Here is a 26,312-nt window from a genome sequence, read left to right as displayed (position 1 = left end):
ACTGTATACTGTAGCTAAGAAAGTAATACTTAGTAAGCTGTTAGTAGCCCATGTGCCTTACCCTAATCATTTGGTCCCTTTTCCCATCATAATTTAGCCTACTGTTCTGACTTGGTGGTGCACATGTAGCCTGTAGCATGTTTTAGATAAATGTCATCATCGAATATTGTAAGTGCTTTCATTGTCTGCTTATATGCCCCCTTTATTTATCCTACGGTTCTGACTTTCTATACAGGGAGAATACTGTAAGAACGGCCCATGTTCTGAATTCTGTCGCTGTACATTTCAAAAGTGGTGAACCAATAGTTATATTGACCATGTCCATCCTAGCTCGCTCATTAATACCGTAATTGAAATTATGGATTGCCTCTTATGTGCTCATCTTCCCCTTATGCCATAGTTTGTACATCTCAATTGTCAGTAGAAACCACATTTGTTTAACAAGTCAGCCATATCAGCTACGTTTCTTTTAAAGGCAGTAAATGAGGCTGAATGAACTGTTTTGCTGCCAGACAAGGCTCCGCTGATAGCCAGGTGTAGCAGTGGTAAGGTGTTGGGACTGCTGTTGGGACAGCTTTATGTAGGCCCTAACAGTTTGTGGGCACCGTTTGTCACTGTTATAGTCCAACTAATATATTGTTTAGTGTTGTGTTGTGTAGTGGCTTTGCTGGCATGCATCCCCATTTTTTTTTCTTCTGCCCTACTAAGATTTACATGCTAAAATCGCCACTGGTTGACTATCAACAATGACAAGCCACCTGGGTCTGACAACTTGGATGGAAAATTACTGAGGATAATAGCGGATGATATTGCCACTCCTATTTGCCATATTTTCAATCTAAGCCAAGAAAGTTTGTGCCCTCAGGCCTGGAGGGAAGCAAAAGTAATTCCGCTACCCAAGAATAGTATAGCCCCCTTTACTGGGTCAAAGAGCCGGCCAATCAGCCTGTTACCAACCCTTAGTAAACCTTTGGAAAAAATTGTGTTTGACCAGATACATTGCTATTTTACAGTAAACAAATTGACAACAGACTTTCATCACGCTTATAGGGAAGCTCATTCAACAAGCACAGCACTTAAACAAATTACTGATGATCGCCGGAGAGAAATTGATGATAAAAAGATTGTGGCAGCTGTTTTGTTAGACTTCAGTGCGGTTTTTGACATTATCGATCATAGTCTGCTGCTGGAAAAACGTATGTGTTATGGCTTTACACCCCCTGCTATATTGTGGATAAAGAGTTACCTGTGTCACGTCTCCTCCCGTTGCTTCCCTCCAGCGCTCTGATTCGCCGGTCTACTGAGCTCTGAGCGCACCACCTTGGCAACACCGGAATGGAAACCCAACGCACCCTAATTACCTCCAGCGCACCTGCACCTCATCATCTCATCAGCACCCCTATTTAGCCCTGGACTGTTCTGTATGATGTTGTGTGTGATTGTTAAGCTTCATGTTGTTTACTCTATATTTGTTATTTCTCGTTCCCATTGTTACATAAACCTTGACCTTGTTAATTCCTGCATCTGCGTCCTGCCTCTTCATATACTCAGTACTCGTCACAACCTGTCTACACAGAGGGTGTTCTTTAATGGAAGCCTCTCCAGTGTAATCCAGGGCAGCTGTCTAGGCCCCTTACTTTTTTCAATCTTTACTGATGACATTTGAGTAAAGCCAGTGTGTCTATGTATGCAGATGACTCAACACTTTACACATCAGCTTCTACAGCGAGTGAAATTACTACAACAATTAACAAAGAGCTGCAGGCATTTTCAGAATGGTTGGCAAGAAATACAGTAAGTGAGTCCTAAATATTTCAAAAACTAAAAGCATTGTATTTGGGACAAATCATTCACTAAACCCTAAACCTTAAGTAAATATGTCACGCCCTGGCTCTGGGCACTATTAAATGTTGAGCCAGGGTGTGGATTTTCTATGTTATAGTTGTCTATGTTTTGTTCTAGATCGTTTAGATCTATGTTGGCCAGGGTGGTTCCCAATCAGAGGCAGCTGTAGCTCGTTGTCTCTGATTGGGGACCATACTTAGGCAGCCTGTTGGCACCAGTTAATTTGTGGGTTCTTGTTCCGTAAAGGTTTGTTTTGTGTTAACCTCAGGACTTCACGTATCGTTTGTTTGTTGTTTTGGTTCGTGTTAAGTACTAAATAAATAATGTACACTTACCACGCTGCGCCTTGGTCCGTATCTTCAGTCAACGATCGTGACAGAAGAACCCACCTCGACTGGATCAAGCAGCGTGACGAGGAGAGAGGATGGACTTGGGAGGAGAGGAGAGAGAGTCTGGCGAGAGGGATGGAGGCCATGATCACGGGGGAGAGACAAGCCCAAACATTTTTTAGGGGGGGGGCTCACGCCGTGGACGACGAGGCAGCAGGAGGCCGCGATAGAGCGGTTCAGCCGGTTAGCAGAGGAGGCCGCCAGATTAAGGGGGTCATTGGTGCAGAGGGAGCAGAAGGAGAGTGTAGAGGCACGGCGAGAGGAGCTGGTTAGGCAGCAGAAGGAGCGGAGGTTTATAAGGAAACCCAGTCCCGCTCCTCGCACCAAGCAAGTGGTGCGCGTCGTCAGCCCAGTCCGGCCCGTTCCTGCTCCCCGCACCAAGCCAGTGGTGCGCGTCGTCAGCCCAGTCCGGCCCGTTCCTGCTCCCCGCACCAAGCCAGTAGTGCGTGTGTCCAGTCCGGCACGGCCCGTGCCTGTTCCACCGGTGTCTGGTCCGGCACCGGTCAGCTGCTCCACTCCGGAGCCAGAGCACTCCGCTCCACCGGGGTCCGGTCCAGCTCCAGTCAGCGGTGCCAGACCAGACCAGGGGCGCAACGGGGAGGTGGGGAGAAAGTGGTGGTCACGCCCGGAGCCGGATCCGCCTCCGAGGCGGAATGCCCACCCGGCCCTACCCTGTTGTGTTTGACTTAGGAAAATTACAATTGGCTCAGAACGGGACAGCACAGCTGGCCCTTAAATGTACACGGAGAGCTGACATTAATAATATGCATGTCAATCTCTCCTTGCTCAAAGTAGAGGAGAGATTGACTTCCTCGCTACTTGTTTTTGTAAGATGTATTGACATGCTGAATGCACCGAGCAGTCTGTTTAAACTACTAGCACACAGCTCGGACACCCATGCATACCCCACAAGACATGTCACCAGTCTCTTCACAATCCCAATGTCCAGATCAGACTATGGGAGGCGCACAGTACTACATAGAGCCATGACTATATGGAACTCTATTCCACATCAGGTAACTGACGCAAGCAGTAGAATCAGATTTAAACAACAGATAAAAATACACCTTATGGAACAGCGATGACTGTGAAGAGACACACACACAGGTACAGACACACACATACACATAACACATGCACTCTACACACATGTACACATGGATTTTGTATTGTAGATATGTGGTAGTAGCGTAGTGGCCTGAGGCCAAGTTTTTGATACATGTTTTAAAGATGGAATCCGCAGTAGGGGAAACAGCACCACTGTTTGCCCCATAGCCATTGTTATTGTTGACAAAGAGGATATAGCTGACAAAGCAGAAGTAAGGAGCATCTTACAATGTGTAAAAAAATCAAATCAAATGTTATTTGTCACATGCGCCGAATACAACAGGTGTAGACCTTACCGTGAAATGCTTACTTACAAGCCCTTAACCAACAATGCAGTTTTAAGAAAATAGAGTTAAGAAAATATTTACTAAATTAACTAAAGTAACAGTCTCCTGTACAGTACATATTCGGCTGTTCTATCGCGCGCGCAATGATGTCACAGAGGGAGAAAAACTGTGTTTGTTGTTTGCAGTAACTTCTTTGTTGTTGTAACATCAAACAGAAGTGGTAGTTTCACTAATTAAGGATTCCAGCTTTAAAGGTAGACTCAGCGATATGAAAGTGAACAGCATAGTGGGTCAATTTCCACAACAACTAAGAGCGTTGAAGTGTGAGGCTCAACTTCTCCGCTGTTTCGGTCTCGTGGCTACCAATCTGTGAACAGCATGAAGCGAACCTGTGCTCATGCGCAGATACTGTGTGTGACTGTGTGAGAGCGAAGTCTTGCATCTCGCTCATCTCAATATCTGCGGTGCTGCTCATGGCAACCTCATTTTGCTGAGTCTACCTTTTAATATTCATATGTATTTAATGTCTATCTTGAAATTATATTGCCTTTGATAATTGTCCACCGATGACCATAATATGTTGTTAGTAGCCACTCCCTCACCAGTCATGGTTGGAATACTGTTTGTTCTGTAGTTTGTTCCCATGACAAGCCATGTTGTTTTTTCAATTATTGCATTAGTCCCGGACGAAGGCTAGACATGCTGAAAAGTTGTAAATATTTTGTTCCATTGGACATTCCACCCCAATAAAGGCATTTTAATTACAAGAAGAGTGCCTTGGTCCTTTTTGATGCCTACACTAAATAATTAAGAGGTGCTAATGAATGGAAAAGTTACACAAACTTATGAAAAATAAAGTTGCACACTATGCATAGTCATATACTTTATGTCCCAATTATTGAATTAGTGTAGAACAGCCCATATCCTCAAAATTGTTCACACTTAAACTAGCTACCTACTGACATGATGTTACCCGCTGCTGCTCTGATGCCTGAATACCCTAATGGTGTTGTATAAAATGTGAAATGGATTCCTCCCCCAGTGATTCCCTAGTCACTAGTCAACCGGAGTACATTCATCTCAATGTCGTTCTACACAGGAGAGAATTTGATCTTAACAAGGTGTACAGCAGCATACATCAGCCCTTAATTTGAGTAGTGCTCTATGTTACAGTAATTTGTACAGTCAGTAAAAAATGTATATTTGAAATAGGAGAGTAGTTTGAAAGCATTCCATGTACAAGTATTTGATCATGCTCAATTATGTGTTTGAGCCATAGTTTGTGTCCTATGATTCCATAATATCGGTCAGTTTTAAAGATCAGTATGACTTTAAGCATAGACTTAATATTATTCATATAGGCTTTCCACTTTGCTCATTTTGGAAATTATATTCGGGCTATGTCTAAAGATCTCTCAACACTGAAGGAAAGTCAGTATTTTCGATGTTAATAATGTCTATGGTTCACCTGACTGCGATTTGCATCACTCATTTGCATCACTAATGGAATGCCTGTGGTTAAAATACTGAGGATCTCAAAACATACACATAGCAGGTGGAAAAATATCAATCAAACATAATGCTGTATAAATGTTATTTATTTGTACTCTCATATTGCATCTTGTATGGTACAGATAGATAGGGAAATAGGACTCAACAGTATTTCATTTTTATGTTGGTAAGTGTACCAGTTGTCATTTACACAAAAATTATAAAATAATAGCTGCATGTTTACCTAAAGGCTTTAAAGACATGCTGAAATACTTGTTTGAGGTACATTTCCAGCCCTGTCCCTCTGAGTAGCATTATGTTTTTAACAGATGGAAGTGTTTAATAGACTCAGGGTTTAGTCTGTGAGCGTATCTCACTGGTGGAAGGGAAAGGGAAGGTTGATCTCAAGCCTTCCGCCGCTAACTTTCACAAAAGCCTCATCAGAAGCCTGCTGCAGAAGACCAGTGATGGCGAGGTTGAGCTGGTTCAGCACAGACATGACCATCTCCATGATGTGTTTAATTGCGCGGTTCACCTGTTCCATGTTCAACTTATTTACCTGGTCCAGGACGGTCTTGATCACGCCGACAAAGTTACCATACAGAGGGTTGAAGTAGACAGCGAAGGCATCCAGGTAGTCAGACTTCAGAGTGTCGACAAACTCCTGGGCCTTCTCAACGATGACCTTCAGGGTCTCGCCAAGCTTCACCAGGACCATGTCAAGGCTCTCCAGATGCTTCACCAGACCCACAAGCTGGGCAAGAGCATGCTTCATGTTGGCCCTCATGTTATCTATGATTTGGGCTCCAGTCATCACATCACCAATTGGCATAGTGACCTGGATGTTGCTGATCATATCAACCAGAGCATTGAAGGAGGCCTCTGCGCTTTTTACGAGCACCTGGATGGCCTGCTCAACCATAGTGGCAATGGCTGTGGTCAGCTGCTTGAGGACCTCAGGCAGGGTGGTCATTTCCTCAGAGCCAGGGAGCTTGAACTCTGTCTCCCTAAGGAACTTAATGGCAGCATCCAGGAAGACCTGGACGGTTTTCTGGTACTGGAAAACAGTGTTCCTGAAGAGGATTGACAGCTGGCTCAGCTCGGCTGCGTGGCTGTTGGCAGCAGTGTAGGCTTCCTCAATGAGGTTGATGATGGAGCTCTTCAGCCCCTCCACGTGCCTGAAGATCTCGTACTTGTCGGCGAAGTTGGTCAGGGTGGATGTGATGGCAGGGAGTCTCTCCTTCAGGCCGAGGAGCATGTCGTGGGGGGCCTCCATGTTGTAGGCAACCTGCAGTTTTATCTTATCGGCGTCCTTGGCAGAAGCTCTGATGACCAAGATGTCAACATCATCCTCAGGGGCAGACTGTTGGACATAGGAGAAACACAACACATTTCAATTGACCTGTACAATAGGGTGACATTTATTTGACTTTTGAATAGGGACACAAGTATTGAGTATTTTAAGATGAATTAAATTAAAAGACACTCACAGCATAACGGCTGTAGAGTCTAGCGCTCAGCTGAGATGGGATCCTGCCCTGGAGTTGAAGACCCAAGAACCCAGTAGATGGAGTAGAGATGGAAGCACTGACGCCGTCTTTGCGGGCAGCATAACGGAAGTTCACATCAGTGAAGGTTGGGCTGGTGATGTCCACATTCAGGGTGTGCCGGGAGACACTAAGAAGTTGAAGAAAAACACTGTAATCAGTTGCTGTCTATTCATTCATAGTTTAACTACATGTAATACATTTGTGTAGTAGAAGGTAGGTCAAAAGATGTAGACTTTAGTTGCTCAGGCAACAGGCCTGGATTGAATAAATTGAAGGTATATTATTGTGTATTACCTTCCCCCCTCTTGACGCTTCTTCCTGAAATGCACAAATGACAAAACAAACCATATTAATACATATTCAGGTATCTTCAAATTGCGAAATGTTTGTAATGATTTGATTAACATTGTGCTAACAAGCCTAAATAATTTGTTTCAGTATGTATTATGCATTGAAATCAGCCTGTTTCAAAGTATTAGTTTACCTCATAGCCTGGGTAATCACATTCTGAATGTCCATGGTCAGGTCTGCATGGGTAAGGACAGCCTTGCCAGTCACAGCCAGGGCTTCGTTCTCAAAGCTTGCAGTGACGGAAGCTGTTGAGGCAGAAAACAGTGGTTTCAATTTCATCAAATACAATTATTTTGCATCAAATAATGACATTATAGAGGACATTTTTATAATTTACCATCCACGTCATAATCCAGGAAGTTGATGACAGAGGTAGCAGATGACTTCAGTTCGCCCTTGAAGACAGGGGCATCACCCTCCAACTCAGCTCCCAGATTTGTGGTGTACACAGGGGTGGCAATCTTGGCAGTGGCAGAGATCTTCTGCTTGGGACCTGTCAGCTCGACAATAGTCTTCTCAAAGAGGGAAATGTCACCCAAGTTGCTTGGCTGAGACATGTCAATCTCAACATCAGCAGTCAGTGATGTCAATGGTACAAAGTCAATGGTAGCCTGGGCTACATGCTTTCCCTTGGTGTTGAAGGTATTCACATTGGCCTCATTGTTGCTGGTGAATTTCAGCACTGCATACACGCGGCTCACGGATGCCTCAACAGCCAGGTTCTCGTCCACATCCATCTCCAGGATAGTTGTCTCACCGTTGCTGAGTTTGGCATTGGCAATGATCTTTGAGGTGGAGCGTAGGCCATCAGCATTCAGGTAGATGTTAGCCTCATTGTCCAGGGCTCCCAAAACAGCATTGTGCTCCAGGATTGTGCCATCAATATTGCCCTTCGTGGATGACTCCACAGAGATGTACTCAAGGGTTCCCTCCAGCTTCAGGCTGTGGTCAGCTTCTGCCCTGCCTACTGCCTTGATAAGGGGCAGGTTGAAATCACCCTTCAGCTTCAGTGTGGAGGCAGCATTTGGCTTGGTCTTGGTGTCTGCAACCAGTTGCTGGTTGGCTTCCAGGTTGAAGATGGGTAGGGCAATCTTTGCAATGGTAGCCACAGACAAAGCAGCTTCCAGGTTGTCAGTGTTTAGGCTGAAAGTACTGTCATGGTTTCCCTCAATGTGGACATTCTCCAAGGACAGGGCAGTGGCCAGCTTAAGCCCTCTTTTTGTGGTCAAACTGGTGGTGCCATCAAGCTTGGTCTTAAGAGCCTCAAAAACGGAGGCTGTGGTAGCTCCCAGGCGGAACACAAGGTCGTCCTCAGAGTAAAGTCCGGCATTGGCATTCAGATTGAAGATGGGTGACTTGAGGGAGAGTTCAGTGATCAGGTTGCCCAGAGAGGAAAACTGACTCTTCTGGTACAGGATCTTGGCATCCACATCAAGAGACTGCTCAGTGGTGGTCAAGATGTTCTTCAAGCCAGTATGCTCATAAAGGTTCAGATCGCTGATGGCTGGGACGCGCATGTTAATGAAGGGCAGATCAATCTCTGGGATGCTGATGGGGTTTGTCAGGAATTCAAGATTAGCCTCACCGTTCATGGTAGCAAAGATGCCAGCCTCCTTTTCGTGGTTGTCAATTGTGAAGTTGTAGGAGGATTTGTACTGGTTGAAGCGGGCAAGAGCCACAGTGTTGATCTGTTGAGCTTCAGGCTTGATTGTGGCAGAGTAGTCATTCTGGAGATCAATCTTGGCCACCAGTGCCTCGTTGAAGCTGAGCTTGGTGTTTCCCTTGTTTTGGAAGTCAAAGATAACCTCAATAGGACGGATCACAATGGTGAGTGAGTTTGACAGGATTCCACTGAGACCTCCAACAAGCTCTGTGTCATGGTTTGCCTTCACTTCAATCTTCGTATCTCCCAAGTTAGCATTTCCAGATGCCACCAGAAGGCTGTTCTTGATGAAGGGGCCTTCTGCCTCAGAGCGGGCCTCAAATGTGATGTGACTGAGAATGATTGCATCGGCGTTCATGGTCTGCTTCATCTTCAGAAGGACAGTGTCTGTGTCAGCAGAGATTGTCAGTTTAGCAGTGCTGGGAGTGATGGTGAAGTGAAGGTCACACTTGTGTGTGCCCTCGTGAGAGTTGAACTTGATAGCACCATCATTTCCAATGGTCAGAGTGATTGTTGTGTCCTCCAGGCGGGCAACAGCCTTCTGGGTCACAGAGGCTTTGTTGGTGACGCCAAGGATTGGGATATTGATCTGGTGGTTGTAGGTGGTATCCACAGATGCAGACATACCACCCTCTGTGGCAAAGAATGCATTATTGACAATGTCAGCACTGTAGTGTGCAGTGGTTGCCTTGACTGTGGTCTTAGCTGAGGCCTGGGCTGCAAGGCGGTAGAGGGTCACTGATGCCTGGTGTTCGACTGCAAGTGCAGTGTGAGTGAACTTAAGGGTCTCTGCAACAATCACACGGTTCAACTTGGGGATGGCAATGCGAGCAGTGGAGTCCAGGTTGTAGCTGAATATCTCAAAAATGGGAGATATGGCCTGGGAGGTTAGGAAAGCAGTGAGCTGAGGAGTCTCCTCACTGTCAGTAGAGTTCTGGAGCTCAGCAGAGGTCCTGATGCTGTAGATGGGGGTGCTGACTCTGATCTCACCATAGAGCTTGCCAAAGCAAGGGACACTGATCTCACTGGGGATGGCAGGGAGCTTGATCTCAGGGATCTGGAGAGTTGGAATCTCTAAGAGTTTCTCAGCAGCCACCTTAGGTAGGGCAGGGAAGGATAACTCTGGGAATGTGATCTCTGGGAGGGTAATCTCAGGTAGGGTTGGCAGGTAGCTCACGGTCAGGTCTCTGAAGAAAACATCCAAATTAAGCTTCTGGATCTCAAAGTTGACAATAAAATCTATGAGCTCTATGACCTTCTGCTTGATATCGTCAAAGGAAACGGTGGTGGCTGACACTGTGTGGAAACCCAGGATGGTGAACTCAGGGATATCTAGCTGTGTTGGAATTTCAAACTCCTGAATCTTTTCTAGGCTGATCTTCATGGCGGGGATTACCAGGTCTGTGAGAGGGATGGTGAATGAAGGGAAGTCCAGCTCAGCTGTCTTCAGTCCAGTAAAAACTCCCTCAATGATCTGCTTGACTTCGCTGACAATTTGTTGTTCACCAGCAAACTTCTGGATCACCTCAATCACATTGCCGAACACCTCATTTATGACAGTGATGACCTTGGTGTAGTGTTCGCTCACCTGCTGCAGGTATGATATTATATCATTTCTAAGGTCCATATCGGTGATTCTCTGCTTCAGCCTCTCAGAAATTGCCTTAAGGTCATTAAGGATGGCATGGTCAACCATGTCCTTCACTGTTTTGATCATGTCTACAACCTTGATTTCCATGAGATGTTCAATGAAGTTATGTGCAGATGACACAACAAAGTTGACAAACTCTCTTGAAGCCTCAAGTTTCTGTGGGATCTCAAGTGCCTTGATCAGCTCATTCACACGAGCGGTGTATTCAGCAATCATCTGGTTGGCTTCATCCACATAGGCATTGTAATCAAATGACTTCAGCTTCTGGACAAAAGAGTCAAGATATTCGTTCAGCTGTTCAATCACCTGTTTGATCTCAGTAGCTTTGAAGTAGTTGATGGATTTTTCCAGCATCTGCATTACCTTCGCTGGGATATCGATGGCCTTCAGGTTGTTAGCAAGGACCTGAATTGTTTCATAAATTTTGAACTGCTTAATTAGACCCACAACCTTCTCCAGGACTGCTTCAACCTTCTTGTCAACCTCATACTTGACAATCAGACCTCTCAGCCTGGCGTGTAAACCATTCAACTTGCCAATGATGTCAAATTCCTGGATCACTGCCTTGACAGACTCAATCATCTTGCTGATCACTTCAGTGGGAAGGTGTGCCATCAGCTGCTCAACATGAGCTTCCAAGTTGAGGGAGGTAATGTAGTTTCTCAGAACCTCAACAGTCTTTGTTCTGTCAAAGTTCTCAATGAAATGCTTCAATTCACTCACTGCATTTTCAATCTTAGCCTTGATTTCAAACTTGGCATCAATGTCATGCAGGAGTGCAATGCTGCTGTCCTTCAGTTTCTGCATGTCAATCTGCTTGATCAGCTCTTCGATGGCATCAATGACAGCTACGATCATAGTAGTGATTTCATACTCCTTGTTGATGGCATTCAGCTCCTGGCTGAGCCTCTCAATGACAGTTTCAGACAGGGTGCCACTCATAATCAACTCCTTGGTAGCAGCAACAATGCCCTGGAGACTGGATGCCAGGCCCATCAGCAGTTTTTCAACAGCAATCTTGAGGTTCACAAGGGAGGCCTCTAGGTATTCCAGAGTGATGGCATACTCCTCGGTGAGGTCAATCAGGTTCTGTTTGAGCTGGACAGCCTTGCCTTCCAGATTCAGTTCGGCAACAAAGTCACTGACATGCTGGGGCAGAGCCTCAAGCTCTGCCTTGACCTTGTCACTATTGATGTAATCCTGCATTTCCTCTGCCATGCTCACAATAGTGATCTTGATGTTTTCCAGGATTGCAGGCAAACTTTCGAGGAAGGGCAGGTTAATAATGTGACTGTCAGTGTTCTTATCATACTTCAGGAAACCAGAGATTGTGAATTCCTGGTCTTCACTAGTAGCTGTGTTCAGGAGGCCAGTGAGGAGGGTTGCAGACAGCTCCAGTCCAAGCCTTTCAGCATTGTTGTAGGCACTCACTTCCTGATTGAGGGCATGGTTGTTCAACTTTGACTTCATCCTAAGTATGGCCCTCTGCTCCTGGGGAGTCAGAAGTGTGTCCATCTTGTTGTCCAGTGTGGTCTCCAGGGAGAAGCCATTGTCCAGGTGCTGGGTGACAGAAGCTCTGCATTCATGAGAGCTGGAAAAAGCCAGGGGCTGTGCTTTAAGGAGGAACTTTCCGTAGAGCTGAGCGCTCTGCTTGCCATACAGGGTCAGGTCACCATCAGCATTGAAGATGGCGTCAAGGTTGAAGTCGAAGGGAATAAGACTGGCACGGATGGTGTTGTCGAAGCGGAAAGGCTGGGAGTTGAAGCGGGCATCATTGTGGATCTTTGCAGCAAGGCCAACAATTTCAAGCTCAGTGTTGTGGCTCATGTGAGCACCAAGGAGCTTTCCAGTAGTGCTGCACTTAGCATTAGCAGTCAGGTCTGCATAGTTGATCTCATAGGTGTGTTTGAGCTCTTCCTCACCATAGGCCGCCTTCAGGCTTCCAGTAAAGTCAATTTTGTAGATCTCTGCCTTTAGCTGATTCTCGTTGACTAGGTTGACTGCCAGCAGTTTCAGGTCATTGTTCACATTTACAGAGGCAGTGTAGTCCTGCAGGTCAATGGTGATGTCATGTGTATAGGAAGTGCTCTCGCTGATGATGGCCTCAGCCTTTGAGTTGAAGGCAAGGGTGGAGAGAGTGATGGTCAGTGAGTTGGCATTCTCAACCTTCATGTCATTCAATGCACTCTTGGTCTCAATGGACAGAGTAGCCTTGGAGGCATCAAGTCCACCGTTGAAGGTGTTCTCCATGGTGAAGGGGCCTTGCAGGGTGGTTGTTCCACTTGTGGCCAGGCCATCCTTGTTCATTGTCAGCGTAGCTTTATGTGCAGCTTTGTTCTCAAGCAGCTTTACAGTGGCATCACTGTTCACAGCCAGGCCATTGACATCCAGGGAGGCAGTGACAAGAGAGTATATGCGATTCTCAGAGTGGTCAGTGTTGGTCTCCATCTTGATTGTGACTGCTCCAATGCCAACAGAAGCCTCAGCCTGGTTGTGGATCTTCATGCCAAGGGCAAGGGCATTGGTGTCACATTTCAGGGACAGCTGGTTATCCTTGAAGGCAAGTTCAGCAGCATTGGTCAGGATGTCTTCGAATGCATTGGTATTAGATACAACAGACAGCTCGCCATTGGCAAAGGATGCAGCAATTGTGTTCTGGGCCTGAAGAATGGTTGAATCAATTTTCAGGGAAGAATCAATCTTTGCCTCTGGTCTGAATGGGAAGATGGCAAAAGACTGGGTGGCGAATGTGGTGCCATAGACCGGTCCTGCTTTGACTGTTCCCTCCAAGTTGCTATCACCAGAGATCTTCAGTGTTGGAGCCAGTATTGACACTTCAGTATTGAAGCCAACTTGGCCGGTGTGCTCTAGATTTACACTCAGACCAAGGGGGCTTGTTGCTTCGATTTTGCTGCTGGATTTCACATTGATCTTGTTGTCTGTAACAGTGCCGACTTCCCTTATGCTAATGCTGGCATCAATGAGCTTGTGGCTCACAGAGGTCTTCACATGGGCCTTGATGGAATCAGCAGGAGTGCTGGCAAGCAATCCAGATCCTATTTACAACACAGAAGTAACAGTTATTAATTATTGCACAACTAAACATGTTCCAGATGGTGTAATTCTCTATTAATTACAAAGGCATTATAAGACGTCTGGAGGTCGAACGCTACCTTCAATCTTGATGCACAGGAGTTCCATTGAGCAGCTGCCTGTCACATCAAACTTGGCAGAATAGCTTGGTGTCTCAGCAGCATCTTTGCCAGCAGACGCTGAGCCCTCCAAGTTGTAAAGGTTGCTCTTCACCTTTGTGGACACCTCAACTTTTCCGAAGAGGGGCACAAACACATCAAGGGTCTCTGGGATGAAAAGCTCAGGGATGGGGATCTCCATGGAGGCAATGTCCAGGCCAAGCTGGGGCAGAGCCAGGTGTGGTGTGGTCAGGGCAGCTGGGAAGTTAAGCTCCTCAGATGATTTTCCACCAAGAGGCAGGGGAATGGCGATGAAGATACGCTCATTGTTGAAGTGGTAAGCAGCTGTGGCCTCACTGTTTAAGAAAAGTATATTTAATAATGAATTATTCATGGAATCAGTTAATGTAAAAATATTCTCATGGTAGTTGATTGATGTAACTTACGCATTCAGGAACAGTTTCTCTGGCAGAATAATCTCTGGCATCCCAGGGACTCTCACGTTCTGTATGTATGGGATATCAGCAGCATATTTCTCCAGGTAGTTGTTGGTTGCCTGTAATATAAATATATATTGTAATATATTAAGTTCAGAGAGGACAAAATAGTGATCAGATAAAATTAGTTTTTTGTTTTCTTTTAGTTTTACCTCCACCGACTTGGTGAGGATGTGACGGAGCTTCATGTCGGTCTGGCCCACCTGCTGATCAAGAACATCGCTGACCATCTTCTGTATTACCTCGGAATGAGGTAGTATGTTCTGGATCTCAGAGTTCATGTCAGACTTGACCTCAGCCACAATCTTCTCGTCATCTACAAAGGAAGAGAAATTCATTGTAAATTATATTGAATGTCAATGACTTGCCCATGGATTCTTGACATGCAAAGTGCTCAGAAACATACAGTTAAAGTTGATCAAGAAGCAAAACAGTTTATCATTGTACAAAAGTTGGTCGATATTGAAAGCCTGCATACCATATTTTAGGGTGATCTTTTGCACTGAGGTGGTCTCTGGGAGCTTGATGTCACTCTCAAGCTCAAGTTCCAGTTCCAGTTCCTCACCACGCTTCAGGTTGGCTGTAACTGTGGCGTCAGCCTTGATTGAAGGGACAAGCAGCTGAACCTGCAGCATAGCATCCTTCATGGCCTCAATTCTGCAAAGAAGAAAACCATGAGTCAGTTGGAATTCGGAAGAAAGGGAACACAGAAGAAACCAAAACAGGGAAGTACTTTGGCGGGTAGCATTGTCATCTTACTTTGCGCGGCCAACCAGGGACAGCTGAGGGATGTTCTTGTTGATGAGGTCAATGGAGATGGAGTGTATTCCTTTGCCCTTGGTGTTGCCATCAACAACACCCAGTCTGAGTCCGGCCTCCAGGTCAAAGTCAGGGATCTGGATGTCGGTGGTGAGGACATTCTTCCTCCTGTTGTACTTCATGGTGGCTGTGGCCTCAGTGGGTTCAGCACCTGTGTCCAGGTTAAACCAAATAAGTTACTCACCAAGGAAAAGGTTGTACAGTAGAAATGGAAGGAGTGTGGTACTCTAAAAGAGGGCTTTTATAACTTAAAGCTATACCTTCTGCCTTCAGGACCATCTTTACAGTGTCAACCTTCTGACGACCCTCTTCTCCCTCCCTGAGGAGTTCGTAGCCGATGGTGGCCGTGTATTCAGTGACATCACCAGTGGGGTGGAGCTCCACAGCAAGCCTATAGAAACGTTTCATTTCCAAAAGTTATAGCTTAAGATCAATTTCTCCCTGAAAATAGGAAAACATAAATGGAGCATGTTAAAATGTATGTGCATAGGACTAGTACTTACTTGCTGTCTCCCGTGAAGGGGAAGTAAGGAGCAGTGTCGTGGGAGCTAGCATCAGAGTACTGCAGGGTTGTGCAGTACTTCATACCAGCAAAGAATGGAGTGCACTCAGACACATCAATTCTGTCCTTCACCAGAGAAGGGATGGGTTTCACTTCAGCAGAGGTCACTGCGAACAGCTTGTTGCTATAATAAGTGTAGAGGAAATTAAATGTTTAGGCTCTGATAGATAAATATTGGTTTTCATCAAGTATTATCTGAATGATACTCTGACACTTACGTGATGCTGATGAGCTTGGCAGGGCCCTGAGGAGCAGGGATGGTCAGCTTGACCTGTTTGTCAGCCATGGCGATCTTAGCGCTGAGCCCACTTTCGTGGTACAGGCTGGTGTGCATCTCCAGGCCAGAGAGAAGGTACTCAGGAATGTGGGAACCAACCCGTGTCACAAACTCAATTCCAGCGGAGGGCATGAAGGACACCTCGCTCTGTGGGAAAGGGATCAGTCAAAGTATATTATATAGATATGCAATAAGACTGACCGACTTCACATGTATTAGGGTTACTACAAATAGAAAATAAATCTAAAAGTTTACCATGTCGGGTGTAATGTGCAGTCCTCCCTTGATGCCAGGGGTGAAGGTACCAGACAGGGCAATCTTCAGTGGCACACCAGTGGCAGTTGGCAGGAAGAATTCGTTATCCATGAAGATGTAATGGGCGAAGACTTCATTGTCAGCGTTGGTCATCAGTCCCTTCATCAGCTGTGGAACATGTAGACTTCAGAGTTAGGATAGTAAATTGCGTTTACGTTTTTGATCATTGATATGTCATTCTTGCCAGATGAATTAACATTAATGTCTATGTGAAGTGATATTGTTGCTTTTTTCTGTATCTTTGTACATACATCAGTGGGGAACATCTTGAGTATGTTGTCAATCATCAGAGCAGCAGAGTTGGCCATCTTCTCCATCTCATTGGTCTTCAGGTATCCAAGTTCATTTCCCAGCAATCTCAGGTAAACCATAGCCTCAGGGGACTCCTGAGCCTTCAGATCCCTGACCAGTTTGTTGAGGTTGTGGCCGATTTCTCTCATGATGTTCTGGGAAGCCTACAGATTTTTTTTTTTACAAGGAAAGAGGCAGTTAGCTCATGCTACAATGATATAATTAGGATTAAAATCGCACTAATTAAAACGATCAGTAAGGAAAAAGGAAGAACATAGTATGGTTTGAATACCTGTCTCTTCATTCTGTCTTTCCTCAGAGTGGGCATCATCCTCTTCATGACCTCATTGACCTGCAGGGGCATCTTGTCAGAAACGAAGTAGACGGTCTTCAGAACTGTGTCAGGGAAGAATCCGTTCTCTCCGAACAAAGCCTCAACAGTTGGCTCAAGTCCTTTGCCTTCCATGCCAACCTTATAAGTGAAGAGAACGTTTACCATTAGACTGACCGGAAAAATATGTGTATATTCTGCAAAAAAACATCATCCCTATAAGAAGCTTAGGGAAACAACTTTAATTGTATTTTTTACCTCCACCATGTCAACATCGTAGCCGAAGGCCTTCAGGGTCATCTCCAGCATGACTTCCTTGGGCAGATAGCTGGTGCCCTCGAAGAGCATGTTTCCTTGCACAGATCCGATCTTGTAGTTGCGGGAGAACTTGGTGGGATCCATGACATTTCCAACCTCATTGCCCTGCAGGGCATCAAGAATCTTCTGTCTCAGCCTGTAATGAAATGAATAATTAATTACATGGTCAAACCTATGATGAGGAGGGAACAACCAAATTGAATATTTCTGTTAGCTGAGGCAGTAAATACTACAGATGATATCTCTCACGTACTCCTGGGTCTCGGGTGCAGTGGATGCCAGGATATTAGTCAGGTGGGAGATGACAAAGCTCCTGGCCTGCTGGTCTTCTTCGATGGGCAGAGCAGCGGCCAGCTGAGCCAGTTCAGCAGGCTGGGGGTCCTTCATCAGCACCAGGTAGGCAGCAACGCGCTTCTGCAGGGGGCTAGCACCACTCAAAAGAACCTGCATGAGCACCTCTCTGCCCTGTAACCAGGATAATATGTATAACAGTACTGCAGTGAACGAAGAGTTGTTGGTTTCCATATTATTATATATATATATATATATATATTTAAAGCTAATAGGAAAAGAGTAAGTTACCTCCTCAGGGACAGGGGTCTGTCTGAAGGCCTGAATGGCAGCCTGTTGGACTTCCAGGGAAGCGGCGGGCTCGTTTACACACTTGATCACTGCAGACTTCAGAGCAGGACTGGCGGCTCCCATGGCTGCGGCCATGTTACCAATAACCTGGGGAATAGAAAGAAGAGAACATTAATTCTGATTCAAATTGTTGTTTGTTGTGTGAGTAAAAGTGAAAAAGCTAAGGTGGAGTGATGGAACACTCACCCTCAGTGCCAGGAAGTTCTGCTCCTTGTCACCGGTGCAGTCACCCAGCTGGGCAACCGCAAACTCAGCCACAGCCTCGATCTCAGGGGTCACTTTGCCCTCGGCCTTGTAGAACCTGATGAGGAACACAATGTGAAATTCAACATAGGAAATATAAACTTACCTGAATTTCATGGTCTCAAGATTGAATTGTCTGCATCTGCTTACTTCCATTTAGAAAATGTGTTTCTTGAAAATGTCTGCTTACCTCTTGACAACATTGCTCAGGGCATACAGGATGGGCTTGCTCTGCTTGTACTGTGCCATAGCCAGCATGTCGTTGACCAGGAGGGCAGAGGGGTTGGGGACCAGTCCCATGGCGAACACAATAGCATCAATCTCAAAGGCAGAGTTGTCGAAGGTCCTGAGGATCTGCATGATGGCACTGCTGCACTCTGGGGTACCGCACTGGGCCAGAACCTGGTAGGTCAGGGGTCCGGACACCTTCAGGGCCTCGGGGACAGCAGGGCTCAGGGTCTCAGCCTTCATTCCACGGACCATGCTCACAAGCTGCTGGAAGAGGTGGGCTCTCTTCTCACCATTGGACAGAGTGGCCAGTTCCCTAAGGACGGCCAGAGCAGCATCCTTGTCCTGAACAACGCTCTTGTCCTCAGCAGCCTCCATTGGCAGACCCTTGAGGTTGGCCACATCTGCAGAAAGATATAGAGCAGTTTTGACACTGAGCGGGTGAAATCATTTTTCATCTTCCTAATTAGAATGCAATGTAAGGGGTACTTACTGTGGTCAAAAACTCTCTCATTGTATGTGGAAACCTCCAGCAGAGTCAGGAACTGTTTTCCAACGTTGGTAACTCCATACTCTCCCCTGTGGGCAGACAAAAATATATACATCACATCTCTGATACTGCAGGCATTTCATGGAACAAAATGTTTATGAGAGACCAGTATTGTATGTTACTCACTTGTGAGAGAAAGGGACCAGGATGTGGTTCTCAGTGCAAGCACCAGAGATCATGTGCTTCTTGTCATTGTCAAACTTGTAGTTGCAGGTCTGGGAGCTTCTGATCAGCTGAGCAAGAGGATAGTGCTGTAGGAGGAGAAATAGTTATTGTAAAATAGTTATTTTTTTTGTTAAGAAGTTAAAAAGTGAATAAGGATGAATATTAGTTGTCATTTAATGTGTAGTTCAGCTACAGGAGCGGAGACAGATAATTACTTTGAAGGGATTTTGTAAAGGAGTTAAAAAGTGAATTAGGATTAATAAATAATTTAGGGTATATTTCAGAATCTAACCAGCAACTTTTACTGTCTTTCAGTCTTACCATGCCAGAGATGAGGGCCAGGGGGCTTGTGTGGTCCCTCTGGGGGATGAAGTGGTCGCATTTGGACAAGTCCCTGTTGAGAGTGATGTCAGTAGCGATGTCCTCCATGGCGTTGACTATGTAGTTGGTCTTGCACATGCCATGGATGGTGGGCTGGGGGGAAAGTCAATTATCCTCGTCATATTTTAATAAATATAAATACTGATTTATGTTTTCTGAAAAACTGGATGCGACAATTTGCTCTCTGCAGAGCCATAAACATAATTTTCTTGGCTAGTTTTGTACCTTGGTGTGCGTGCCAACAGTAATGCATACCCTTTGATTTATTATCACTTTATTACACAATAATTAAATTTTTTATCTTGCATTCAATAAAACAAGCACCAATATGTACCATTGTCTACCAGGTAGTTTCCAATTGTATTGAATAATATGGAGGTAATAAGGAACACACTGTTAGTAATAAAGTACCCATCAGAGGAATAAAGTACCCATCAGAGTAATAAAGTACCCATTGGAGTAATAAAGTACCCATCGGAGTAATAAAATACTCATCAGAGTAATAAAATACTCAATAAGAAATTATTTGGTAATATCACTGAAACTAAACTGTAGGATAAAGTGTGTAGTTATGATTCGGGTGTTTCCTGAGAAGATCAACATACCATTTTCTTGTTGTTCTCCTCTTCCAGCAGGGGCACGGCAAGGGCAGAGACGATACCTCTCTTGATGTTCAGGATGGTCATGGACTCATCCTCCTCAGGGTACAGTTTCACATCGTACACTCCCTCAACCACAACCTTCAGAGGATGTCTGAGCAGGGAGAGAGAGGTGAGAGGCTTGTTACCAGTTGTTAACTCCAAACTACAACGTGCTTCATAGAAGAGAGGAGAATGAATTTTAGTACTGGGTGTCTTTTTAACAAATATTGGGGACAAGGGTTAGGTTAGGGCATGTGTGACAGCCTGGGGGTCTTACTTCTCCATGGCAGCAGCGAAGGCATCAGATCCGGGGGCAGGTCCGAACACAGGGTTGCCCTCTGCGTCCATATCGACAACCTCACTCAAGCTACAGCCTGTGGTACGCAGGATGTAGCTGCAAGACTGAGGAACTTCAATCTCGACCTGTAGGGGGAGACAAAGAGGTTAGACGGCTTCCTAACTGGGATGTTGTGTGAGGACAATATTAATGGGCTGAAGTGAAGGCTTAATTCTCCGAGGTATGATGTCTACCTTGCAAGAGCCCTTGGGTCCATTCATGAGATTGGAAGCTCCTTTAATGGCATTCAGGGACTCTGCTTCGTACTGGTATTCATATTTGTGAAGGCTCTTGTACCTTCTTGCCACTAGGGAGATATTATACATTGTATTTTGAATGTGTTTGAGGAAAGACCCATCATGCTGCCATAACAGTGAGCAAACTGCAACACATTGGTAGAATAAGCAATGATTTGTTGGTACGTACGCAAGCATGTTGGATGTTCTTCGGCACCATCGTCTTGGGCGTCTGTGAGATAACACAATTTTGGCCAAAGCAGGATTATACAGAAGTTTAATAATTAATTACAATATGAGTTAAATCGTTTTTAAGTGTGTAAAAAAACAGCTTTTCTTTGTTTGAATGGTGTGGGGGTACCCCAACAACAGAATGGTGTGGGCCTATACCAGTCAATACAAATATGAATGACAAGTAAACAGCTTATTGGCCAGCTCAGCCAATGAGACGTCTCGGCTAAAAACATAACCTCATCATCTATGAAGAAATAGCAAGCATTTCTGAAACTGTCTGTTTGAGATACAAGTTTTTTATTTTTTATTACTTTTTTTCTGTCATTTATAAGTATAGGATGAGTCATCAACATCGTTTGGGCTAACAGATTATGAGATTTTAAAAGTGTGATTTTCACTGGACAGTTACTTTAACCTTAAGTTAGGGCTCAGATCATTTACAGTGAAATTAACCTTGTGTTGTGTGGCCTGTTGCTGTGTAGGGGTTAGTGCCGCTGCCCCAGTGCACACATGCACCCTGTCGGCGCAGGTACGTAACCGTTCCACTGCCTATTTGACACAAAGTCTTCTCCTGTCCCCTCTACTCACTGTATTATCAATAAAATCATGTGGGAAAATCAACTGCCCACACTCCTTTAAAATAGAAAGTGTTACATTGTTTACATCCCTGAAAGTGATATTCGCACATCTGCACTGTCTGAATTCAGATGCTTGTAAAATGGCTTGCGCAGTATCACTTATTAAATCATACATTTTGTGAGAAAACACTGTTTTACCGGACTAAAAACAGAGGATAAAAAGCTCAAAGACAGATCTCGAAACGTAATTTCGCAACATGGACTTTGGTTATTTTACGAGCAGAACTGTGCAATGTCAGGATGAGATGCTTCAGTTCACTCTGTAATGTCCGTTATTTTACAAAAAAAACAAATTTGTAACAAAATTACATAATAGATATTGCACATAGCTAAAAACACCCACTTTTATAAACAAATAGTAGTTGTTCAAGTTAACAGCTACAGATAATTTGGTTTGGCATTAGAATATTTAACATGAAACATTTCCAAATGGAACACTTCTAAAGAAAATACATAATATCTGAAAATTACAACACATGAAAACTTAAGAAACAAACTACTGGGTAAAAGTTCATTTTAAATCTTTAAAAATGTTAACAGCTACATACATGTCTGTTTGGTATTATAATATTTAAATCGAAACATTTCCAAAATAGCTACTTTTAAAGAATATACTTCCAATCTGAAAATAACAAACATGTAGACTTAAGAAAAAATTTACCACCTGGTAATTTATTTTTTATAAAGTTAAAAACTACATATATGTCTGTTTGGCATTAGGTTATTTTATAACACACATTTTCCAAAAGAAAAACTTCTAAAGAATATACTTCAAATCTGAAAATAATAAACATGTAAACTTAAGAAACAAACTACTACCTTGTAAAATATATTTTTTTATCCACAGCAGGGACCAATCAGAGAGGTACTTACGGGCTAAGGCAAGGGTGCTCAGAAGAAGCAAAAGGCAGAGCTTTCTGTCCCCCATGATGGGTTTGCTGAAGCTCTTTCCAATGGGTTGGCGAGTACTCGTTGAGACTGATTTCTCCACTCCAGCACAAGTATTTTATACCCTAGGGATTCTATAGGAAGGGGAGGTGAGTTACAGACAGCGCTGCTCCAAAGTCCATCCCATATGTATGTGTGGAAGGACAAAGGCAACTAGTTTCATAAAACTGTCCAGTCATTTTTGGGCAGTAGTAACACACATGTTCCAAGATTAGGAAGACCACTGAAAAAAAAAAAAAATAATAATAATTGTGATTTCTCTTAGTGTAATTGAAGTGCAAATGTTTCATCTTATTTCACACTTTTTATAAATATAGTTTTTTCCTGATGAAACTACAATTCACTTGTCGGAAGGGGAAATAGCCAAAAACTAGGCAATACATAATCCTAACTTTGATATAGTATAATTTTAACTCAATGTCATAAAAGCATGCATTCAACAACATAGCATTGGCATAATAAATTAAAGCAATACATAACTTATTACTGAACATATTGTTGATACACATTTACCTGTCTCCTTTTAGTTCATATATTGCATTTTAGAACATATTTCTGTGCTTAAGATGGAGACAATGAAGAGTAAATACTTCCACTTGTTTAGTTTAAATTACTAAATTAGGGAATGAAGTAATAATAATAATAAATAATATGCCATTTAGCAGACGCTTTTATCCAAAGCGACTTACAGTCGTGTGTGCATACATTTTTGTGTATGGGTGGTCCCGGGGATCGAACCCACTACCTTGGCGTTACAAGCGCCGTGCTCTACCAGCTGAGCTACAGAGGACCACTAGTAGATCATGCTATGACTATCAATTACTCCCATCTTAGGATATTCAGAGGGATATCACATTCACAAGAAACAAATAGGTAATCACTTTGTATGTATCTATGGATTTATGACTTAGCTATATTGCATGGACATAATATGCTTAATGTATTAGGCAAGTGTAGCAGGGCCTGGCCACTGCCACTGATCGGAGCTAGGCGGGTCTGGGTACAGAGCTACAGGCAAGGGTGAAGTCCAAAAAAAGGCTTTATTGCATAATTTTCTTGACTGAAAAAAAAAGCTGACTTGCATATTCATTCAAACGGAGAATTCAAAGATAAGTTTATAGGTCTACATGATCGAAAATCAGCCTCTCTTCCTTCAATATGGAGATGAGAGTTCAGGGCCATGTTCTTATAACAAAGGTAATCACTGATATTTTCCTGTGCATTGATAATGAGTGATGGAATTGGCCATGTGTGTATCCTTTTCAACAAACTCTTCAAAGGAGCACTGATTTGTCACTGTCTTGAGCACACGTGTGATGTGATATCTGCTTAGCGCAGGGAACATATTGGGAACATATTCTCACGTCTACAAATCTCAGTCTCTGCAATGGATTAAGATAGGCAGGCTGTACCTACCCTAAAATATTAACCATGTTCTAAATTAACATAGCCGACGCAATTCCTCACATATTGCATTTCAGCTGTTTAAATGTAAAATATTTCAGATGAATCGTAATACTTTATTAATTCAGTACAACGTCCCTGAGACACTCAGCAGCACATCACAACCCTCTTCTTCATAATTGGTCCTATACAGTCCCGTGTAGCTCAGTTGGTAGAGCATGGCGCTTGCAACGCCAGGGTTGTGGGTTCGATTCCCACGGGGAATCAATATGAAAAGAAAATGTGTGCACTAACTGTAAGTCGCTCTGGATAAGAGCGTCTACTAAATGACTAAAATGTAATACAGTAGGCCTAGGCTACACACAACCGTGTGGCAGTGTTAAAATCGACTAACTGGGCACACACTGGTTGAATCAACGTTGTTTCCACTCCATTTCACGTTGAATTGATGTCTGTGGGTAGTGTCTCCATGGTAATTTCTTACTGGCTGGAGATAGGCGGAGCCACTGGTAGATCGTTTGGTACATTTTGAAGTCTATAACAACTGTGCAAGGACAGTCTCCATTCATTCTCAGTCGTTATATCTCTGATTTAGGCTACAGCACACCAAATAAGAGAACATTAACTAACAATTATTGAAATGTTTAAATGTGTGCTAATTTGTACAGAATGTCACTATCATTAGAAAATAACCAATGTTTCAATGATAAAGTGGAAACAATTCTCTGATAATATGATGCCAACATTTTCAGGTCACAAAGAGTGGTACATATCTTGTCTCTTGAAATGAAGCAGGCACATTTGATTTGAAAGGCACCTTTCATTTCTCTCCATATTTTATTTGGCCTACACCGAACCAGGGGCTCCCGAGTGACGCAGCTGTCTAAGGCACTGCATCTCAGTGCTTAAGGCGTCACTACAGACCCCCTAGTTCGATTCCAGGCTGTATCGCAACCGGCCGTGATTGGGCAGCGCATAATTGGCCAAGCGTCGTCCGGGTTTGGCCGGTGTTGTAAATAAGACTTTGTTCTTATCTGACTTGCCTAGTTAAATATAAAACGTTCTTAAAAGAGCACCATTTAAATTTACACCACTAGATGGCAGTAAGTCCACATAACAGCTATGCACCTGAGCATTTTACGCTATTTCTTTGTCAACCATATCCATTATTAACACGGTTACTCAACTTTATTGTCCCTAAGAAAGCATTTGTCTGAGACATACAGTGTTGCTGTGTAACATTACAGCAATGAATAACTTATCTCATACATACTGTACAGTATGACATAAGACATGACACATATCATGAATTAATGATTTATGTTTATTTTTCTTCAAGATTAATAATTGTACTACTTTACTTACTTTATAACAATCCCCAAAACATTATTTACAGAGAGGTATAATATTATTATTTTGTTTATGTTCATATGTTTATGTTCACACATACTGTAGCACATTGTATATGAGATATGACACAAACGCATTAAAGCTACAGTCTGGCATTCGAAAAACAACAAAATGGTCACCCTTCCACTTGTTCTGGTAAACAATTGAGGAATGAGGCTGGAGAAATGTAACCACTGTCAAATTCATAGCTGGAGCTATGGATGCAAGGACTGACACTTCATAAGATAGAAATTATAGTTTTAACCATGTTTTGAAGCTATACAGCATTGAAGCAGTAATGGAATGGGTGGTTGTTAAGGTAATAATAGACAAAACAATTATATAGTCACCAGTATGTATTTTCCTGAATTTTATACTTTTTCTTTTCCTTAAAATGTCCTTAGCTAAAATGACATATGTACGCTCTAAACACTACAGCTGTAGCAATGAGACCTGCCTACAGAATCCTCAACTCTGAGATAAAGCCATTCTAGAAAACCAGAAGCCAGTCAAAACCAAAACCATCACATTCCCAGCTATGACCTCAGGTCATTTGCTCCTGCTCAAACTCCGGGACAACCTGTGACCCCTCTGGTTCTAAACTGGGAGACACACTCCATTCACTAGGTCCATGGTCACAAGCACCAAGCTCCATCTGACATGTAGCCAGCGATGAGAGACTTGAAGCAACCACCACCAGGAACAAGTGAACATCAACCACCTTCCCCTGAGCATTCACTGTAGGGGAACTGCTAGGCATATTCTCCTCACTTTGACTTTTGGAGATCCTAATGAAGATCCATCTTACCTAGAGCCTCAATGTTCATTGCACGAGCATTACCAATGGGGAAACCACTAACCGTATTCTCCTCACCTCCCTCCAACTTAACAGGAGACACACTACATGCTGCCGGAACGGTCGACCGCTCCTCAACAACAGGAAGTGACAACAACGGTGGATCTGGCTTTTCCACCAAACACACTTCTTGAAGCTCCTCATTCTCAACACAAGACACAGCCGTGACACCCCGCTAAACCCAGACCGAGTCTTCCAGTGGATCCTCACTAACCTCACCACATGATTGGGGAGAATCTCCTCTCTTCCACAGCTCTGAGAGAAACTTCTCAGCTAAATCAACACCTGACATCCAAACATTTTACATTTTAGTCATTTTAGCAGACGCTCTTATCCAGAGCGACTTACAGTTAGTGAGTGCATACATTTTTCATACATTTTCATACAAACAACCTCACGGTCAGCCTGCGGAGGAACCACAACCTCCCCTTATTTGGCAATGAATGTGTCTCCTAAATTGACACATTAATCAACCTCATCGGCAA

General features: G+C 43.9%; 1 protein-coding gene across 1 annotated transcript; it reads right to left on the bottom strand.

Moving 5' to 3' along the window:
* Positions 1-5,210: 5,210 nt before the first annotated feature.
* On the bottom strand, positions 5,211-22,196 carry LOC121552223 (apolipoprotein B-100-like). Its single transcript, XM_045211368.1, has 29 exons — positions 22,104-22,196; positions 20,549-20,590; positions 20,317-20,429; positions 20,063-20,208; positions 19,750-19,897; positions 19,085-19,237; positions 18,725-18,849; positions 18,542-18,627; positions 18,011-18,452; positions 17,764-17,878; positions 17,518-17,664; positions 17,189-17,400; positions 16,876-17,071; positions 16,579-16,758; positions 16,247-16,450; positions 15,936-16,103; positions 15,622-15,827; positions 15,345-15,527; positions 15,102-15,232; positions 14,782-14,992; positions 14,501-14,679; positions 14,175-14,338; positions 13,972-14,081; positions 13,508-13,881; positions 7,358-13,390; positions 7,154-7,265; positions 6,964-6,987; positions 6,610-6,796; positions 5,211-6,482 (listed from the first exon to the last, which is right to left on the bottom strand). The coding sequence occupies exons 1-29, from the start codon at positions 22,156-22,158 to the stop codon at positions 5,493-5,495; spliced, it is 11,436 nt and encodes a 3,811-aa protein (XP_045067303.1). The 5' UTR covers positions 22,159-22,196; the 3' UTR covers positions 5,211-5,492.
* Positions 22,197-26,312: the final 4,116 nt, after the last annotated feature.

Source organism: Coregonus clupeaformis, chromosome 36 (assembly GCF_020615455.1).
Source record: "Coregonus clupeaformis isolate EN_2021a chromosome 36, ASM2061545v1, whole genome shotgun sequence".
Taxonomy (NCBI): Eukaryota; Metazoa; Chordata; class Actinopteri; order Salmoniformes; family Salmonidae; genus Coregonus; species Coregonus clupeaformis.
Note: the sequence above shows the minus strand (reverse complement) of the source record. Positions and strands in the feature narration are given on the sequence as shown.